Below are 20,543 nucleotides of genomic sequence, written 5' to 3'. Positions count from 1 at the left end.
TTCGATGGTCGCGATGGTCAAGACCCACAGCTATACGAGTGTCCAGGAGGACGCTCCATTTTTTAGGAGGGCGGCCCTCATTCAGAGCGTACGGCTCTGAATGAGGGCCTAAGTCCTCTGTTTCTGAGAACCATTGGACCAAGTCTAAGAGTCTTGAGGAGCGGCAGAAGAACCTAGCACTGGCCCTGGATATTTATGTACACATTGGTCTTCTTTGCAATGAATACTGTATGTAATACAGTATTAATAATAATATTATAGATGGTCTATAGTATATGCTGTAGGGGAGAGAGTTCCAAAAATGAGCTCCCTGTATCAAACATATGCATCTCATTCTCATATAAATAAAATAAATGGCCAGGAAATGTTAAACATCCCATAATAAATGTACATACATAATATAACTAGTAAAAGAGAGAACTGAGCTTTCTAAGCACACATTCTCTCACCTCATATTAAGATGCCTATTGCTTCTTGCTGGCAGCTGCTCTCTGGTTTCTCTGGTCTGATATGTTGAATGAGTGTTCACATCCACACACACAGCAGACTTGGCAGGAGGAGCCACTGGGCATGTGCATAAGCTATGTTCTGTCCCTTATTCCATACATGCCTACTCTCCCGGGAATTGCGGGAGGCTCCAGATTTTTTGGGTAACCCCCCGCACACCCCTGGAAGAGTAGGCATATCTCCCGCATCCCGTCCACTTCCTAGTGAAGTAGGCAGGATAGGGAGATTTTACCTAGAATTTTCGGGTCCGTAGGGAAGGGGCAGGGCTAAATGGCACAAATGCCGTCTATCGTCTGGCCCCGCCCCCGAAGAGGAGAGCAGCAGGTCCCCTCCTGCTGCTCCCGGAAAGCCGCCCAGGAATGTCGGCAAGTATGCCTTATTTAGCATTTTGTGGCCATAGCTTTAGTAAAATCATATCATATACTACTGCTATTCTCGTTATGATTTCAGCCACTGGCCAGGGGGAGGAGGGTTTTCCAGGCAATTGAAAACCATCCCTGGAGTTTGCCTATGTGTCTGATGATTATACCAATTTCCATTGGATTATTATCAGACATGGGGGGTGGGCTTTGTATAACATACCCCAACTGCTGAATAAGATATCATGTAACCAGTATTAGACCTAATACACACAATGTGTTTTTACCATTCTGGTACTCAACTTCTTGTAATCTTGGACAGCCTTACATCAAATTATATGGCAGAATACAATGAGTTAAACTGAGTACACACGGAGTTTGATTCAGAGATGAATGACAGGTTGTCAGCATTTGGGGGTGGTGACGGGGGATGTGGCAGGGCAAGCGTGCATGTCCGTTTAAACGCTGTTACATGGGCGTGCATAAATTAGCCACTGCGAGTGCATACGCAGCATGAGAGGAGAGCTCCCGAGTCTGCGGCTGGTCAGACTTGCCGCAAGGGCAAGATGGCCGCTGATGTACGTCGATATTACAGGTATTTATGCAGGTATGAGTCGTCGCACGCAGGTAAGAAGGCAGCAGCGGGCGTATTTATGCTTAGGTGATCTAAATCCACCATTGGGTGCTCGCATCTTCCCATCTCATATGCTGCATGCAATGATATATTGTGTCGTTGTACGGCGGATCGTGCAGGTAAGGCGAAGCAATATATCGATACCGCATCGCCGGGTCAGCACATCGCTGAAATGTGCACCCAGCTTTACCAGAGCAGCTTTAACATTCACTGAAGGGCAAAATAGTTGAACTGTATAATGAATTAAAAGGAGTTTTTCTTGTTCTGATTTTTGTTTAATTTTAATCTATGTTTTAATTATGGAGCAACACAAATAGGGCCGGTCGGCCAAGTAAAAGATAGCGCCCAGCTTACCTCCAGCACCCTCTCCGCGGTGTCAGACGTCTGAGCATCTACTTTCACCTGTCTGCCATCTGGCAAGTAAATTTTGAAGATCAATTTTCTTGTGGGCACCTTAATGGTTTCCTAAAAACACATTAAAGATTCCCAAGTCAGTCTTCATGTGACCAACTTAATACACATTTCTATTTGATTAAATATTTATAAAGACATAAGATAAGTCAGCAGTACCATAATACAAATATAACAAGTGGATATATTATATATGATAGTTTATTATTAAATAAGCATAGAAAACAAACGAACAAACAAGCAGACACTTTGGGCCTGATTCAGAGCCGGTCGCTATTTGCGCTCGCTCGTCCAGAAAATAGGGGTGGCTATTCAAATGAACCGTTTGCTGTTTGCGGTCTGTTCACGCCTCTAGGTCTGAACGAGTGAACAAAACTTGCGGTCGTTTTTTGGGAAACTACGCCCCCTGTCCGCTCGCATCCTACGTCATGTCCGCTATTTATTAGATTAATCGAGTACATCGACCAGGGTATGAGCTGCTCGATGTTCTTGTGGTTGGTTTTTGCTACCACAATTTTGCGAGCAGTTCTGGCTATAAAATAACCCAGTGACGTGGTCAATGACGCTGCTGTTTTAAATATGCACACCCATAAAACGCCCGTTTTGACCTTTAAGCACGCCTGCGATTGGATCTCCACTCCCCGTTTTCAAGCACCTTCCCCTGTTACCACCCACATATGCCTCATTCTGTCACTCAAATTAGCAGGCATTCGCTATTTTGCGAGCACATGAATTTCGGCCCCACTGACTGGTTCGCGCATGCGTATAACGATCCGTACGCATGCGCAGTTGGGCAAACATCGCTCGGAGCGAACGAGCTGCCACTTACGAGTGGCTCTGAATCAGGCCCTTTGTCCTTTGCGCAGTTAAGTTATGTTTGCAATAACACAAACATTTATGCTGGCCTTACACTAGTACGACCAGCATAAGATGCGATTCATCATACGATTTCCCATCAACTCCCCGGCAGCTCCCTGGCAGTCCCGGCCGCTCGATTTGGTGCTTTTTGACACACGATCTCACGTACGATCATGCGCCCCTATACGACGGGTTGTGATACGATCGATCGTGTGTCTCATAAAAACATGCAATCATAATAGATTTAAATAGGAAAATGTCACTCAAATGACGCCACTCGGATGCATCGCGTGCGCAAATACAAGGCACGATCTGCATACGATTACGACAGGCAATATGGGCTGTACGTCTGATCATAAGATACGATATAATAGTGTCGGGAGCACACATTCCTACCTAAATACTGCAAGATTTGCACACAATCCATTGTACTAGGCGTCTAATGTAGTGCAATCGGCCTGAAATCACGCTAGTGTAGGGCCAGTATTACACACAGACTAACTTTCTATTTGATTGTAACAATCTGTTGACAGATGTAAAAGAAACAACTTAAACAGAGCAGTAGAGTTGGCGATTATTATAATGTAAAACTTATTTATCTCATAATAACTATTCAGAAATTAGCTTGGAGTCATCTAGAGAACATGGTAATCTGATTAAAGCAAATTATTGCTTACTAATTTTACAGCCTCATGCACAAACCCTGCACTCTTACTAGCATCAATGTTCCCCATGTTGATGTTCTGTATATGTTGCATTCAACACACTTGGGGCCTGATGCAGAGATGGACGGTATAGCACAGCCACAGGAAAGCAGCGGTGCCATAGCGTCCAACAAAAGGCAAATAGACACCTCCTGCATTTGCGTTTCTAGTGCAACGTCCGTAGACACTGCCTCGGATCACTATAGCAACCAATTGTCGCTTTAGTTGATCCTTTGGCCAGGCTGCATAAGATGAACCTTACCTGGTCACTTGCGAGGCCAGGAAATCTGCTTCCACAGACAGATTTCCTGGCCTAGTCCCACCAGGGCGACAACCACCCGTTTCTGGGAACAGTGGCCAGCCACGCCCCTGCTCTGCTCCTCATACATCGCAGCACTCATGACGGTGAGTGAGATTGCAGACCCTTAACATCAAAGTAGTACGCCAACCATTGGGTTAGCTTATATCTCTAAATCAGGCCTTTAGGACGGATTTGTGTAAGTAAAATGAATTATTTCCGGTGAGCAAACACCTATCATAGCATTTTGTTTTTAGAAAATAACAACAAGTTTAACGTACACTGGCACCACCTACCAACTGTAATTTCTTGAAAAACGCGATGAATATCTCGCTGCCTGAGATCACTGGATCTGAAACAACTAGAGAAAAAAAAAAAAAGTCAAATATGTTAAAAATATAAAAATGATGATACAGTGAATATAGTTGTTTTTAGATTCCAGTATGGAATTTCATAATGAACAGTTATTTACATAAAGCGCACATATTTCACAAAGGAGCTGGAAGCCTAGCGCCGGTCCTGTGTAAATGTGTAGCGCTGACCGCACTCATTGCGGTCGGCGCTACACTGGCTAACTAGGACTGGCTAACTAGGGCGGGTGGGCCGGTACCGTGGCCGGCGGCGCCCCCCCGCGCCGCCGGTCCAACGGCCGTACCCCGCTCGCCCTGCCCTAGTTACGCCACTGCTCAGAAGTCTGATAATAAGCTACTGATCTGCGACCGAGCTGTGTCTTTGTACGTAGTCGCTTAGATTGGTGAAGCCGGCAGTTAGCGTCTCAATGCAAATTCCGGCAGCTATGACATTTCCATAGTTTCGCACAGCACCCGCATATAAATTTGCAGCAGCACTACCGTACATCTGTGAATAAAGCCAAGAATCCAATTGACATGTTTGTTTTCAGAGTGTGGGAATCAGTCAAAACACCCAGAGGGGAATCGGTATGATTTACCGCCGGACCCATGCCCGGCGGTTGTAATCCCGACAGCGGCATCCCGGCAGAGGAGGAAATCCCGCCGTCCAAGGTAAGCATTGTCTAACCAAATTCTACCCCCTAACCTTAACCCTTCCTTAGGGGTGCCTAACCCTAACCCCCCCTTCCCCTAGCCTAAACCTAACCTCCCGGGGGGGGGTTGCCTAACCCTAAATCCCCCCCGGGAACCCTAAACCTAACCCTCCCCCCCCCACGGCTATCCGCGCTCGGTGTCCCTTCAGTCGGGATGCTGGACACCAGTCTCCGGTCTCCCGGCATCGGTAAAATGACAGGCGTCTACATTTAGACGCCTGTCATTTAACCCTCGCCGGGATTAAGCAGTCGGGAAGCCGGCTGTCGGGATTAGGTCCGCCGGCTTCCCGACTGCATACCCCCAGAGGAAACCTGCACAAACATGATGAGCACATACAATCTCCACACAGAGGAGCCTTAGTGGGATGGAGGGGAGCATTGGAACGTATAAATAGTTTGCTTGCTATGTAAAAAATAAACTATCAAAAATATGCATAACAGCTTTTTGTCATTCATAGGGCAACTCGAAAGTTATTATGAAAAATAAAAATAGTTATTAAAGGTTGAAGGAGAACATGTACAAATCAATAACAAAGTAATGTGAAGAACTGCAGATGTCCAAGAGATTTCTAATTTCGGAACACGGTCAGCAATTACAATTATATTACAATGTCAACAGTTATGATATCAATATCGTTGAAATGTTGACAACTAACATGTCGACAATGGAAATCTATACAATTAAAATGTAGACATTTTGCAGGCAGTGCATAAGGGGCACTACTGAGAGCACTGTATAAGGGGCACTGCATAAGTGACACTACTGAGAGCACTGTATAAGGGGCACTGCATAAGTGACACTACTGAGAGCACTGTATAAGGGGCACTGCATAAGTGACACTACTGAGAGCACTGTATAAGGGGCACTGCATAAGTGACACTACTGAGAGCACTGTATAAGGGGCACTGCATAAGTGACACTACTGAGAGCACTGTATAAGGGGCACTGCATAAGTGACACTACTGAGAGCACTGTATAAGGGGCACTGTATAAGTGACACTACTGAGAGCACTGTATAAGGGGCACTGCATAAGTGACACTACTGAGAGCACTGTATAAGGGGCACTGCATAAGTGACACTACTGAAAGCACTGTATAAGGGGCACTAATGGAGGCACTGCATAAGGGGCACTGCATAAGTGACACTACTGAGAGCACTGTATAAGGGGCACTGCATAAGTGACACTACTGAGAGCACTGTATAAGGGGCACTGTATAAGGGGCACTAATGGAGGCACTGCATAAGGGGCACTGCATAAGTGACACTACTGAGAGCACTGTATAAGGGGCACTGCATAAGTGACACTACTGAGAGCACTGTATAAGGGGCACTGCATAAGTGACACTACTGAGAGCACTGTATAAGGGGCACTGCATAAGTGACACTACTGAGAGCACTGTATAAGGGGCACTACATAAGTGACACTACTGAGAGCACTGTATAAGGGGCACTGCATAAGTGACACTACTGAGAGCACTGTATAAGGGGCACTGTATAAGGGGCACTAATGGAGGCACTGCATAAGGGGCAATGGAAAGGAATGTTCCCAGAGTGACGATAAACGGTGGTGTGTCATGTTGGGGTTAGGTTAGGGGCTCCCGGGGGGGACTTGGGGTTAGGCACCCCCGGAGGGAGGTTAGGGTTAGGCACCCCCGGGGGGACGGTTAGGTTTAGGCAGAGGAGAAGGGGGGGTTAAGTTTAGGCACTTAGAGGGGGGTTAGAGTCTAGGAAGGGAGGTTAGGGTTAGGCACCCCTAAAGGAGGGTTAGGGTTATGGGGGGTTAGGTTAGTTAGTACTTACCTTTAGCGCAGTCGGGATGTTCACTGGTCCCGGGCTTGCAGCGTCGGGATTTGAACCACCGGATTTTATACCGATCCCTTCCAAAGACCCTAGTTATGCCACTGTACACATAACTTTGGTTTGAAGTTGCACACAAAAAGCCAATAGAGGACATCTGTTGCCATCTTCTGGCCAAATGTAGCAACAGGTCAGATCCAGTCATATTACCAGGGATAACGGATATTTTTGGGACTTACACATTGCTTTCAAGACAAAACACAGGGGCTGATCTGAGTTGCATGCTGCTGCGACTGCATTCGTTTCTTTTGCCATAGTCACGCCTGCGACTTTATGCTAATGCTAGTATCATCCCTTCCCCTTGTGTACAGCCGTGCATCTGACTGTGCGAGGACTGAGCCACCCACTGACTGAGCCACCCACTGACTATCTAGCATAATACCGCTTGGTACATCTTTAGACGTCACAATCAGTTGTACCATCGAAACTTGCACCAGCCACATGGTAGTTGCAGATTTTCTATCTGAGTATGGCCTCCAATGTCAGCAATTAAGCATCAACATATGCAAACAGATCAACAACAAGATCCGCTATACTCCAAGAACACACCCATAAGACGGACCATCGCTGCGCATCTGAATAGCCTCCTGCCTATCACCCAAGAACGCTCAGCATATTTCCAATACTGTGCGGATCAATTGCTGCTGCGACTCTGTACGTACACACAGGGAAATGCATGTGCTGTAGAAGTTTTTAGGTATTCGTGCAGTAGCAGAAAATAAACCTGCTAAACTCTGAACGTAGCCCATAAGGTGATATTAAGCAGATTGTCTCATAATACTGCAGATATCATCGCCACATGTGAAATAAATGATTCATTCATTTTTGACACATCTGTAAACTCACCTAGAACAACGATGCAGGAAAACTGACCAATCTGGCAGATTAAGAATGTAACTGTTCTATCAAAACGTGATCCAAAATAAATTTTATATATTGTATTATAATACACATTTCTAATAGGGATGCGCGCTGGACCATTTTTGCTGGATTTGGTTCTAATTCGTCGTCTGGCTTTGGATTTAGATTTGCCAAACTGCGGTGGCTGGCTTTGGATTTTTTTACAAAAATTGTCAAAAAAAGCTATAATCAAAATTTGTTTTTCTTTTTTTCCTGGAGTGTTATTAACCTCAATAATATTAATATCCAGTCATTTACAGTCAATTTAGACCACCTCACAGCTAAAATTATAGTTTTCACCATTATTGGCCAAAGGTTGCAGTGAGCTGACTGGTTACCAAGCGTCAGAGCAGTGGCACTGACACCACAGTTTAAAGCACATCTATGAAACATTGCCACACAGCAGTGGCAGGAATGAAAGGTAGTGCAAGATGGAATTGTCCTTGGGCCCTCCCACCCACCCTCATGTTGGATATTAAAAGGGACATGCACACTTTAACAAACCAAGCATTTCAGCGACAGGGACTGCCACTTTGTGGCTGAAGTGCTTGGTTTGTTTGGGCCCCCACAAAAAAATCTATCAATCGGCTAAAGGTAACAGGTCTACAGTGGCAAGATGTCACCATCATTGCCATCCTCACCCTCATCAGTGTGTACATCATCCGATTCCTCACACAATATTAATTCATCCCCGCTGGAATCTACCATTACAGAAGTATCTGTACTGTGATGTGATTGGCGGGAAAGGTTTTCCTTGTGAAATTTCCAGTTCATTTTAATGAACATAATTTTTTTCTACATTTTGTGGAAGTAGCCTCCTACGTCATTTGCTCACAAGGTTCCCGGCTGTTCTGAAAACTCTCTCCGAGTACACACTGGAGGGTGGGCAGCTTAAGCAATGCAAAGCCAGTTTATACAAGGGTCTCCAAATTGCCTTTTTTTTCTTCCAATATTTGAAGGGAATCTGTGACATGTCTACTTGTACGGTGTCCTGAAAATAATCCTCCGCCATTCTTTGGATGCTAATCGTATTAGATGGAGTTACGGTAGAGTGGTCACTGGTGTTGGGCAATTCTTTTAGACCCGACCAGATGTCAAAATGTTGACTTGACTTATCTGCATCACCACTGGGTCTTTTGGAAAAGGTGAATTTTTTTCTGGCTGCTGCTGGAGAAACTGAAGGAGGTGACGTCATTGTAGTTCCATGTGTCACTTCAACTGCCAACTTGCTCACCAGGAGCGCTTTGGATCTCTTAAGATCTGGGTCAGTTGTAAAGAAAGACACAGCATACGACTTGAACCTAGGATCAAGCATGGTTGCTAAAATATAATGATCAGATTTCAAGATCTTGGCCTCCTGTGGATCCTGGCGAAGCGAACAAAGGACTTTATCTATCAGGCCCAGCATACTTTGCATAATCACTTTGTTTAATCTCATCCTTCAATTTCTCCAGCTGCTTTTCCAAAAGCCTAATCAGGGGAATCACCTTACTCAAGCTAGCAGTGTCAGCACTCACTTCACATGTGGCAACTTCAAATGGTTTGAACACCTTGCACAAGACAGAAAGTACTCTCCACTGTGCTGGGCTAAGGTACATTCCCCCTCCTCTCCCAATGTCATGGCTTGTCATATAGCTATGGATGGCTTTTTGCTGCTCCTCCATCTGCTGAAGCATATAAAGGGTGGAGTTCCACCTCGTTACCACTTCTTGCTTCAGTTGATGGCAGGGCAAATTAAACTGCTCTTGCAGGTGCTGCAATCTCCTGCACGCTGTTACTGAATGCCGAAAATGTCCCAAAATTTTTCGGGCCAAAGACAGCATCTCCTGCACGCCCCTGACGTTTTTAAAAAAACCCTGCACCACTAAGTTGATTGTGTGAGCAAAACAGGGGATGTGTTGAAATTCACCCAGCTGTAATGCTTTCACAATATTTGTAGTGTTGTCAGAAATCACAAATCCTGAGGAGAGTCCAAGTGGGGTAAGCCATGTTTCTATGACATCTCTTTTCTAAGAGGTTGTCAGCGGTATGCCTCTTATTGAATCCGGTGATGCACAGAGTTGCCTGCCTCTGAATGAGCTGGTGTTGTTTGTTAGATACTGCTGCTGCTGAAGGCGATTCACCCACCCAGTGGGCCGTCACAGTCATGTAATCTTTGGTTTGTCCACTACCGCTTGTCCACATATCTGTGGTTAAGTGGACAGTGGGTACAATAGCATTTTGCAGGCCAATAATTAGGTTCTGTTTAACATCCTGGTACAGCAGAGGAATGGCTTTTCGGGTGAAATGAAACAGAGATGGAATTTGGTACCGGCGGCATAAGAACCTCAATTAACTGTGTAAATCCCACTGCATTAATTGCGGATATTGGACGCAGATCTAATATTAGCATAGCTGTCATGGCGTCAGTGATCTGCTGTGCGACAGGGTGAGAGCTGTCAAACTTGCTTCCCCTTGTCGAAGCCGGATAACTAGCTGAGACAGAATCTGTTTAAAATCAAGATCTGCAAGATGCCATTTTGCTACTGGTCGCAAAACGCCATTTTAGCTACAACTAAAAAAAATTCTTACATTAAATATTCAGTGATGACAAGACAGGTTTTGATTTGTCTGTGATGAATAATTAAAGAATACACAAAGATATGGTGAGTGTTTGCTCTGCATACAGAACAGTATGCCTATGAAAACTGAAGTATAATACAGACACTAATATACTCAGACAGAGTGAATTTGGAAACAATTGTTAGGCATTTAAGCTATCGTTAGCCATTGTAGGCCTTGTATCTAATGTGATGTGGTTAAGGAGAAATGAATTGTATTCTGGGTAAGCCATTGTCTTTGAGTCTGATGCTTAAACAGATTAGTCTTGCCTTTATGATCTCATCAGGCATCTTTTGATCACCTGTGTAAACCCCCATTGCCTGTCATTTTTGTAGTCCAGACAAGTAATATGAAAACCAAGTAAAGCATAGAGAAATATATATATATATATATATATATTCATGAAAAATACATGCATGCACATAGACAATCGCATGTGTATTCACAATGCGTGCAAATATACACACAATAACATTAAAAGGTTCCGCAGTATGTTAGGTTAATATCCAGGGTTTTATTTATATCAGCAATGTTGTGAAATGTATGTATTTGATATTAATGGTATAGAACATCGTAGACATTTCATGTTTGGTACTGTACTGATACCCTGTCTGTTTCCAGATACCCGGTTATATCGGCAAGGAATCGGATCATGCGTTCGGGAGTTATGGACCATAGTGAATTATTGGTTGAAATATAAAACTCTGTATGCTGAGCCTGTGGTTAATTTAAATCAATTAAAGAAAGACAATACAATCTGGAGAAGTGGGACATACCCCTAGTGAACTGCCCTATGAACTATAGTGTACTACAAAGACCAAGAGCAAGAACCAATGGAATTATGTTTGTCTGTCTGTCTACATTGCTGTTATCATGATCAGTTCGGGTATATAGCTTGTGTACTGGTCCCAGTTAGGAGCCATTCTTCTTCTTGGATGACCGCAGGCTTCTGGATTGATGACTGTAACTGGGACCGGTGCGCTGGCATATGTATATCGACTGTACCTATATTGAATGTAACCTTTGCACGTATTGTCTAGATCATGTGCGTTTAAGTACCTTTTTCTTTTATGCTGAATAATAACTTTTTGTGCTTCGGAACCACAACCAAAGTCTGAAAGTGTTTATTGCTGTGTGCGACTATTCATAACGCTAATTAGCATCATCTAAGGTTTAGAGGTTATAGGCAGGATTCCATAGAGGTTATAGGCAGGTTTGCATAGAGGTTTTAAATAGAGAGATTCTTTAACAGTCAATTGTTTTTTGGTTAACTACTACTAGTAGTCTTCTTGGTCCACTTTTGGGATGAAGATCCACCCCAGCAGCAGCAGGCCTAGCTCTCAAAGATTCAGTTTCTTCTGAGGTATCCTGGAAAGTAGAGGAGTCACTGTGAATTAGTATTAACAAATTGGATGCTGGACTACCACTGATCATTCCTGAGGATATTGAGGATGAAGGTGTTGTTGGCAGAAATTGCAGGTGCTGGGATTTAGTAGAGAGACGGCATCTAGCTAATGCTGGACTGCTTCTTGTTTATTTTTTTTTGCAGTAGTTTCTGTTATCAAAGACCTGTCATGAGCTCGCTGCAGATGATGTAATAGCGTGGAGGTTCCTAGATGCTTAACGTCCCTACCTCTACTAACCGTGGTCCCACAACGGCTACAAATGACTTGACAAACGTCAGGGTTTGGGTAAAAATAATTCCACACAAAATATGTGGACTTGTTGGTTCTATGCCCAGGCATGGCAATGGCCTTCTTATATTGGCCAAGAGCTGCTTCCACTGGTGCCTGACTTATACAAACAATATCCTCAACATCCTCATTAGTGCGAGCGTCAGCTGCACATATATTGCCCTCATCCTCTTGCAATTCCACGTTGGCATCCTCAATTTCTATGTCCTCGGCAATACTGCTGATCCCCACAACTACAGATGGAACAGAAACTGTGGAGGGCGGCTTCTCTGAAAGGTCAGGCTTAAACATAGCAATACCACTCATGGACCCACTTAGACTCTCCTCAGGGATTTCTGACATTTGTGTTTCTGAAAAGTCAGTTTGATCTACTGCCATATTGGTTTTAATTTTTTTTTAGACTTCTTCTATAGTCAGATTGAAAAGGTCTTTTATTGTCATGAGAGGCACAAGATGTCTCACTGACAGTTGCAGAACCACCACTCAGAAATAAAGGCCAAGGCCTGAGCCTTTCCTTGCCATTACGTGTGGTGAATGGTATGTTGCCAATTTTCTATTTTTCTGCACTAGTAGTAGTCTTTAGAGGTTATTTTTTTGTATTTACCCCTCTGAAATCTAGATTTTTTGATTTCAGATTCCCTAATTTTTTAAAGCCTCTACGCCCTTGAGCATCAGCTTTAGATGATAGTGATGGACTTCCAGCAGCTGCAGTGCTAGCAGTTGCTTGCTGCTTCTGCTCTCCTCTCGGTTCATTCCCGTGATCCATATTAATTTATCACTGTGAACTGGAGTCACGGAGCTTGTATACACACAGTGGGTTTATGCCCGTTCACTGAGCTTGTATACACACAGTGGGCTAATGCCCAGTCATGGAGCTTGTATACACACAGTGGGCTAATGCCCAGTCACGAAGCTTGTATACACACAGTGGGCTTATGCCCAGTAAAGTCATGGAGCTTGTATACACACTGTGGGCTAATGCCCAGTCACGGAGCTTGTATACACACAGTGGGCTAATGCCCAGTAAAGTCACGGAGCTTGTATACACACAGTAGGTTAATGCCCAGTCATGGAGCTTGTATACACACAGTGGGCTTATGCTCTTTCACGGAGCTTGTATACACACAGTGGGCTAATGCCCAGTCACGAAGCTTGTATACACACAGTGGGCTTATGCCCAGTAAGGTCATGGAGCTTGTATACACACTGTGGGCTAATGCCCAGTCACGGAGCTTGTATACACACAGTGGGCTAATGCCCAGTAAAGTCACGGAGCTTGTATACACACAGTAGGTTAATGCCCAGTCATGGAGCTTGTATACACACAGTGGGCTTATGCTCTTTCACGGAGCTTGTATACACACAGTGGGCTAATGCCCAGTCACGAAGCTTGTATACACACAGTGGGCTTATGCCCAGTAAGGTCATGGAGCTTGTATACACACTGTGGGCTAATGCCCAGTAAAGTCACGGAGCTTGTATACACAAAGTGAGCTAATGCCCAGTCACGGAGTTTGTATAAACACAGTGGGCTAATGCCCAGTCACGGAGCTTGTATACACACTGTGGGCTATATACACTGTTGGCTTATGCCCAGTCACGGAGCTTGTATACACACTGTGGGCTAATGCCCAGTCACGGAGCTTGTATACACACTGTGGGCTTATGCCATGAAAAGTCACAGAGTTATATGCCCAGCCACGGAGCTTTTATATAGCCCAGTCACGGAGCAGTGGGAGCACACACAGTGGGCTTATGCCCAGTAAAGTGGGCTTACGCCAAGTAGCTTGTATACACACTGTGGGGTTATGCCCAGTAAAGTCACAGAGTTATGCCCAGTCACGGAGCTTTTATATAGCCCGGGTGCCCCAGTCACGGAGCAATGGGAGACCAGCGAGCGGGAGAACTACTACACTGTCTAACACTAACTAAGTGCGTCCTCTGCTCTGTCTGACTCTCTCTGTGATATGGCGCAGAGTCCGGGACGCCGCGCCTTTTATAGAGGGCGAATGTCACCCGAGTCTCGCGAGAATCCGACGCCGGCCGGGTGACGTTCGGCCTCGAGGTGGAATCCGAGTCAGGCGGGTGGACTCGGATTCCACCTGTCCGGAGCGGCTCGGATTCCTCAGAATCTGAGCCGCTCATCTCTAATTTCTAAACTAGTCCGCCAGCTCTCCCATCAGCATTATTTAACAAGACCTGCAAAGGTACGCTATAAGGATTTTGCATTTGTGGGCCAACGCCATCTTCAGATGGCGCCGGCCCATTAACTGCAATGGAGATCTCTCTGTGCATCGCAGCCTTTTTCTCACTGCGCATGCACAGCTGGAAAGCCGCACATGCGCAGTGACCCGCCAGGTGTCTGTAGGTGGAAGTGATCGCATATGCCAAGTCAATTTACTTCATAGGTGGGTACAAACTAGTACGATGTTGGCCGATATGTCTTTTCCGTCCGAATCGGAACGTCATATCGGCCAGATCATCCAGTGTGTATGGACTATCTGCGCGTTCCCGCAGTCGCATGGTGCTGCATTGCCAAGTGAACGATATCGTATGCGGCACTGCTGCACGTAGTAAAGGGCGGAACAAGGGATCATTCCATCATTTATTACATTGCTCACTGTGTACCCGTGGTACGATATTACGATATGTTGGCCTGTCGGGCCAACATATCGTCTGGGTACACATCGCTAAGTGTGTACCCAGCATTACTGGTCACCCCTGGGATGGGCCTTTATTGAAACCCATGTCCCAGCAATTTAAAATGATACAACTGAATGGAAAAATAATCCTTACTGCAGCGATAAGGATTCTTTGCATTCACGGGCTGGCCATAATATATATATGCCCCGAAGACTATACTTACCAATTTTCTGGGCAGCAGGGTGGGCGTGGCATGGTAACGGTGGGCAGTGTGGGGGCATGGCGACTCAATTGTGTCATCATGGCCCCGCCCCCTGCTGTACAGAGCTGATATTACAGGCACTGTAAAGCAGGTGTAGAGGCTACGAGAACATCATTGTGAATCGCGCCATCGGCCTCCCCAGACTGACCACGTTTGCTCAGTAAGTTGGCGTCTACAGTGAGGTGCGGGCCGGTTCCGGGAGACTTGTCTAGTCTACCAAGTGACCAGGAGTAACCACCCAATTTTCTATGGCTACCGGCCATTTCGGGAGAGTAGGCAATTACGCCCTAAGACATATATATATCAACACAAACCAATAATACATTACTTTTTTGCAAATACTTCTCCAGTGTTAATCTTCTTTCTTCAACCATGGACTTGGTCATTGCCAGGAAGTATTTTGGTGGGAATTCCGGCAGTCTGTTTCCAAATACTCTGTGCATCTATAATGAGAATTAAAGCACAAACTGAGCTCAGCACTCTATACATAAATATATACAGTGGTCAAAATAAACTGTTATGACATACTGCAACTTCTCAGTGCTATGAGTTACACGTATACTGGTAACAAAGCAGCACCAGGTAAAAGCTGTGGTCTTTTTTTCTTGTTTGGGGGAGCAATGTGAGCTTTATGCACTTTCCTTCTCACATCTTACCCCATCACACTGCTCTTCTGCCTGCTGCTCCTTGGAGACTGTCACAAGTATATCTACAGTATGTGTCCTGTATATTGGATCAGCGGTAACATTACTGTGTGTGTATATGCGTTGGGACAATGTATGTGTTAAGGGGCCTATCCATTAGCAGATAAATTTGAATGATGAACGATTTATCGTTCAGTCGTTCAATTTATCTGCTAATGGATAGGCTCTGAACGATGACAGTTGCGCACTCCCGCGGCCGACAAATTTTGTCTTTTGTCTCTCCAACATGTTGGTCAATTATCGTTTATTGCTGACAGATATTAGAAATATCTGTCACGGTAAACGACGAACGATATTTTTAAATGAAAATGAATAGAAACATGAAAAAAAATCCACTCCCAGAATGATGTCATGCGATATCGTTCGTCGTTTGCAAAAATCTGTCATGTACAGGACGGATATCTATCACCGCAGCCCCAGGAATTTTCAAGTGTTAATCTTGTGTCTTTCATCTTTTGAAAAAGATCTGTTAATGGATAGGCCCCTGTAAAGTGTCAAAAAATGAGCAGATAAGGGAAAGTATAAGGGACACATTCGTTAGATGTGAAGAAACACAGGACAGACATTAACGAAAGTTAAAAGCTCAGGCAAATTTGCAACTGAAACGCAAGCGCAGAATGCACCCTAATAAAAGCTCCTTTTGCTTAGCTTGCAGAATTGTTCATATACAGTACACAAGGTCCCTCCAGCTTGGCAAGTGTAGCTGTTTTACACCTGTAGCCACCTTGTGGCTTTCAAGCTTTGTGACTTCTGCAGCAAAGGGGCAGATTTATCAGAGCTTGGAGAGAGATAAAGTACCAACCGATCAGCTTTTAACTGTCATTTTACAGGTTGTGGTCCTGCGGACGCTCGCTGGATGCGTATGCAAATTTGTCAAAGTGACGCCACGGGAAGCGATCGATCGCCAAGGCATAAGCACGCCCACCATGTCTTAGTGAGCGGCCACTTTGTGTATGCGTACGCCCAATCGCACAGGCAGAGCTGCCCACCAGCACATGTCATCTCCAGGAAGTGTATTAAAACATTGGTACATCGAGCACCATCGGATGTGAACGCAGTGCTTGAGGTTGCGCTACCCTACCGCAAGCATTGCCAGGAAATCTGTGTAAAAAAAATCTCCAACCCCCCGTTTTTAGTGTCCTACCCCTGTTGCCACCCACAAACGGCCTCTCCTGTCACTCATTACCCTGGGCTGCCTTTGCTGGGCGAGCGAGAGGGATGTGATCGCAGTGTGTAGTTCGCGCACGCACAGAACGAAGTGTGCGCATGTGCGTACGCAGAACATCGGGCTGCTTGCGAACGCACAGCGCGAGCGGCTCTAAATCAGGCCCTATGTTTGATAAATTAAAGTTAGGAGCTGATTGGGTACTTTATCTCTCTCCAAGCTTTAATAACCATACTTGCCTGCTTTTTGTTGCTCCTCTCCGGGAGATGCTTGTAGAGGAAATGCGGCTGCCCATTTTGGTGGGGGGTGGGGGGCTCTCACGTCTTTAGGCCCCACCCCCGGTGCATGAATATGCAGCGAATCGCAGATCCTCAGGAAAGGGGTGGGGCTAAAATGATGCGATTTGTGTTATGTTAGCCCCGCACCCATCCATGCAAACCCGCGATTACCAGGATCATCTTCCCACCCTGCCCACTTTACAAGGAAATGGGCGGAAGCGGGAGATCCAAGCACATTTCTGGGGGTGCGGGGGACTACCTAAACAACCAGGAGTCTCTCACACCTCACGGGAGAGTATGTATGAATCTCCCCATATGCGTCCAGAGCACTGCTTTATAATTACAGGCTGAGGTTCCCATGGAGGTAGTTCTGAGGTACCTCACGGTAAAAGAAATCCATGTGGTGAGAGGGAGGCAGAGTGTGTGGAAGGTCAACTGAGGTGACAGCCTGGAGTGGAGTCTGAGCTGTCAGTGGTAACTAGATGGTGCAGTGAAGAAGCAGCCAATACTGCAAGCACTACTGTCATTAGGGGATACAGAGGAAGCAGAACTGAAGGGAGAACGGTGGAATGAGGTGGGGGCACTGGGAGAGGTAGAACTGTGGCACATGCCCCCTAAGCTCCCAAATTATTCCTGCTCTGGGGTGCATAAAGCAGAACCTGGAGCAATGGAGGAGGTCAGTGTGCCCCTGTGTATGTACTATTTGGTGGTGATAAGCAGAGTAAATCGTATACATCAGCAGATTCACCAGATGCAAACACTGCAGCTCAGGAATGCTACTACTCCACCTTCAGTTCAACCCCCCTGAGGCTGGGTTTGGGGGCAGTCTCATGCTGCAGCCCAATCGCACTCAACAAACTGCTGGATTCAGTAAGATCTCACACTACAACGAGGGAAACATCAGGTGCAGTCATGTTACCTGTTACAGTTTACACCATTATTTTTAATTTCTGATTAACTTTAACATGGTTTTTATCTTATACAGTAATCCTGTCACTATTCTTTTAATGTGGCCTTTTATACAGTTGTATTCAGCTTCTCATTCATTATTTTTATTTTCTTTCTGCCTGGATGTTATACTTCTGCTACTTGCACACCATGCCAGATCACAGACGGTGTAATGGTTAGCATTACTGCCTCACAGCACTGAGGTCATGGGTTCAATTCCCACCACAGCCCTAACTGTGTGGAGTTTGTATATTCTCCCTGTGCTGGCATGGGTTTCCTCTGGTTACTCCGGTTTCTTCCCACACTCCAAAAATATACTGGTAGGTTAATAGGGTTCCCAACAAAAATTAACCCTAGTTTGTATGTGTGTACATGTGGTAGGGAATATAGATTGTAAGCTCCACTGGGGCAGGGACTGATGTGAATGGCCAAATATGCTCTGTAAAGAGCTGCGGTATATGTGTGCGCTATATAAATAACTGGCAATAAATAAATACGCAGAGTGCCCCAGATGGCTGCCTCAGATGGTTATTTATTGGGCAGGATGAACAAATACGTGGATCTATTCATTCCGGGCGTATTATATAACAAATGGGAATGGGAATTGAATACCGATGCTGGAAGCCCGAAGACTAAACATCCTGACTGGGGCTGGTAAGTATGCCAACCCTCTCCTGTCCCCCTCTAACCCTCCCTTAGTGGTGCCTAATCTTAACCCCCCCCCCTTTCCGAACCCTAAACCCAACTCTCCCAAGGTGGTGCCTACCCTAACCTCCACCCAGTGGTGCCTTACCCCCCCTCTCGTAGCCTGACCCTAACCCTCCCGGGAAGGCGGGGCTGACCCTAATCTACCCCCCCCCCAGGGTGCCTAACCATAACCCCCTCCTGGTGTCCTTCGAGATATGGGCGTCAGCATTATGCCGGCATTGGTATATTGGCGGCCACCATCCCGTCCACCGGCACTTTAACTACATCCCGTTTCAGTCACCCATATATGTCATTCAAAAACTGCATCACTGTTTGCTGTCCTTGGAATTCCCTGTTTTGTACCATGTACCCCACTGTATGATATGCCTGCATGCTATACCTCCAATGAAGTGCATCCTCCATGGGCAGGATGTACTTCACATGGGTCTATTCATACTGGGTAGATTATACGGAATCAGTATGAGAAGCGGACGCTGGAATGCCGAACAGTGGAGAATCCTGACAGGCGCAGGTATGGAGTGGACCCTAACCCTCATAACCCTCCCTTAGTGGTGCCTAACTCTAGCCTAACCCCGGTGGTGGTGCCTAATCCTAAACCACCTTCCAGCACCCTAAACCTAACGCTAACCTCCCCCCAATGGTGCCTAACACAAACCCCCCCTTCCCTAATCCTAACCTAACATACTCACCGCCTCCTGGACGTTCGGTGTTCCAGCATTCAGGATGCCGACGCCGGTATTCTGATGTACTTCGGAGTATCGGCGTCGTCATTATCCCGGGTGGCGGGATTATGGCGTCATCATAGGAACTGCATATCTATCATACTGCCATACATGTGAGTTTTCCCATATATGCCTTGGGTCCTTGTACGGCTTATCTCCCACAGTGTACCTTCGTAGTGCTGCCTCACCTGGTACACTCGTGGATGGGATGAAAAGTACATGGACCTGATGATTATGGTGGGACCCTACTCCTAGAGTTAGGACACTGCAACCACCCATTTTAGGGATGACCTATTCCAGTGGTCTCCAACGTTAATTGAGGTGTGAGCTACTTTGGAAAAATGAAACCTCCTGAGCTACTAAAATTGTAGAAAAAAAAAATCTGGCTAATAACTGAACAATTGAAGGAAATTTAATGAAAATAAAAAAAATAAAAAAATGTTTCATAGAAAATAAAAATGCATTTAATTATTACAGTGATATTGTTGTAGCTTGTAAATAAAATGTAAGCACAGGCACATTTCACTGTTAATTACCGGCTCCAAGGAGGAACGTGCAGTAGAAGAGCAAAAGATATAGGCAGGGCTGCCGTGTGATTTTCCCGCCGGGCTGGGCAGGAGAAACTTCCTTCGCCGTAGCATAGACGCCGTGCGTGGAACCACAGGGAAGCATGTCAAGTGATTGCTGTAGAGGCTGCAAAATCAGGACGCACTTCCCTGTGGCTCCACCCATGGCGTCCATGCCAGGGGGGAGCACACGTCAGAGGTCACTTCCTCCTAGTTGACTCAGCAGTACTGCAGCTAGGTGAGCTACCAAAATGAAGACCACGAGCTACAGGTTGGAGACCACTGACCTATTCCACCCAGGGTAATCCTACGTAGTGTGCCCAAGATGGCTGCCTCTTCTGCTACCTTTTGTTGGTAGAATATATAACCCGTGAAAGTTATTTCCCAAAAATATCTGCACTAACCCTGAAATATACTTATTGTGCTCTCTAGGTATTGGTTGTTTTTAATTATCTCTGTGTGGTTTTCTATTTTCTGCACTACCAAATCTTTGAACAATGTACCAGGTTTTCTGATGTCTATAAAGCGACTGAGGGCCTGATTCAGCAAGGAACCTTAGAGCCAATTCATGTGTTGTCACAGTTATACTGTATGTAAAAATGGCCAGCTCATCTGTCTATGAGGCATCCACCCCTTATGGAAGGAGAATGGAGCCCGCT

The 20,543-nt window shown here is 45.6% G+C and overlaps 1 protein-coding gene across 5 annotated transcripts in view; it reads right to left on the bottom strand.

The window, feature by feature from the left end:
- The window catches only part of SNX31 (sorting nexin 31), a 95,877-nt gene that overhangs the window by 41,344 nt on the left and 33,990 nt on the right, over positions 1–20,543 (bottom strand). For 4 of the 5 annotated variants that reach the window (XM_088442674.1, XM_088442675.1, XM_088442678.1 and 1 more), the window contains 3 exons: positions 15,122–15,236; positions 4,068–4,132; positions 1,855–1,965 (listed from right to left, as the gene is read on the bottom strand). In XM_088442674.1, the coding sequence (XP_088298800.1) occupies positions 1,855–1,965; positions 4,068–4,132; positions 15,122–15,236 (291 nt within the window). Of the gene's footprint in view, positions 1–1,854; positions 1,966–4,067; positions 4,133–15,121; positions 15,237–16,901; positions 16,996–20,543 lie in introns of those variants that run through there. The other variant, XM_088442677.1, reaches the window with a different exon arrangement.

The sequence above is a fragment of the Taudactylus pleione genome, unplaced genomic scaffold (assembly GCF_031769625.1).
Source record: "Taudactylus pleione unplaced genomic scaffold, aTauple2 ptg000314l, whole genome shotgun sequence".
Lineage (NCBI taxonomy): Eukaryota > Metazoa > Chordata > Amphibia > Anura > Myobatrachidae > Taudactylus > Taudactylus pleione.
The sequence above is the reverse complement of the archived record's forward strand: the minus strand, read 5'-3'. Positions and strand labels throughout refer to the sequence as shown.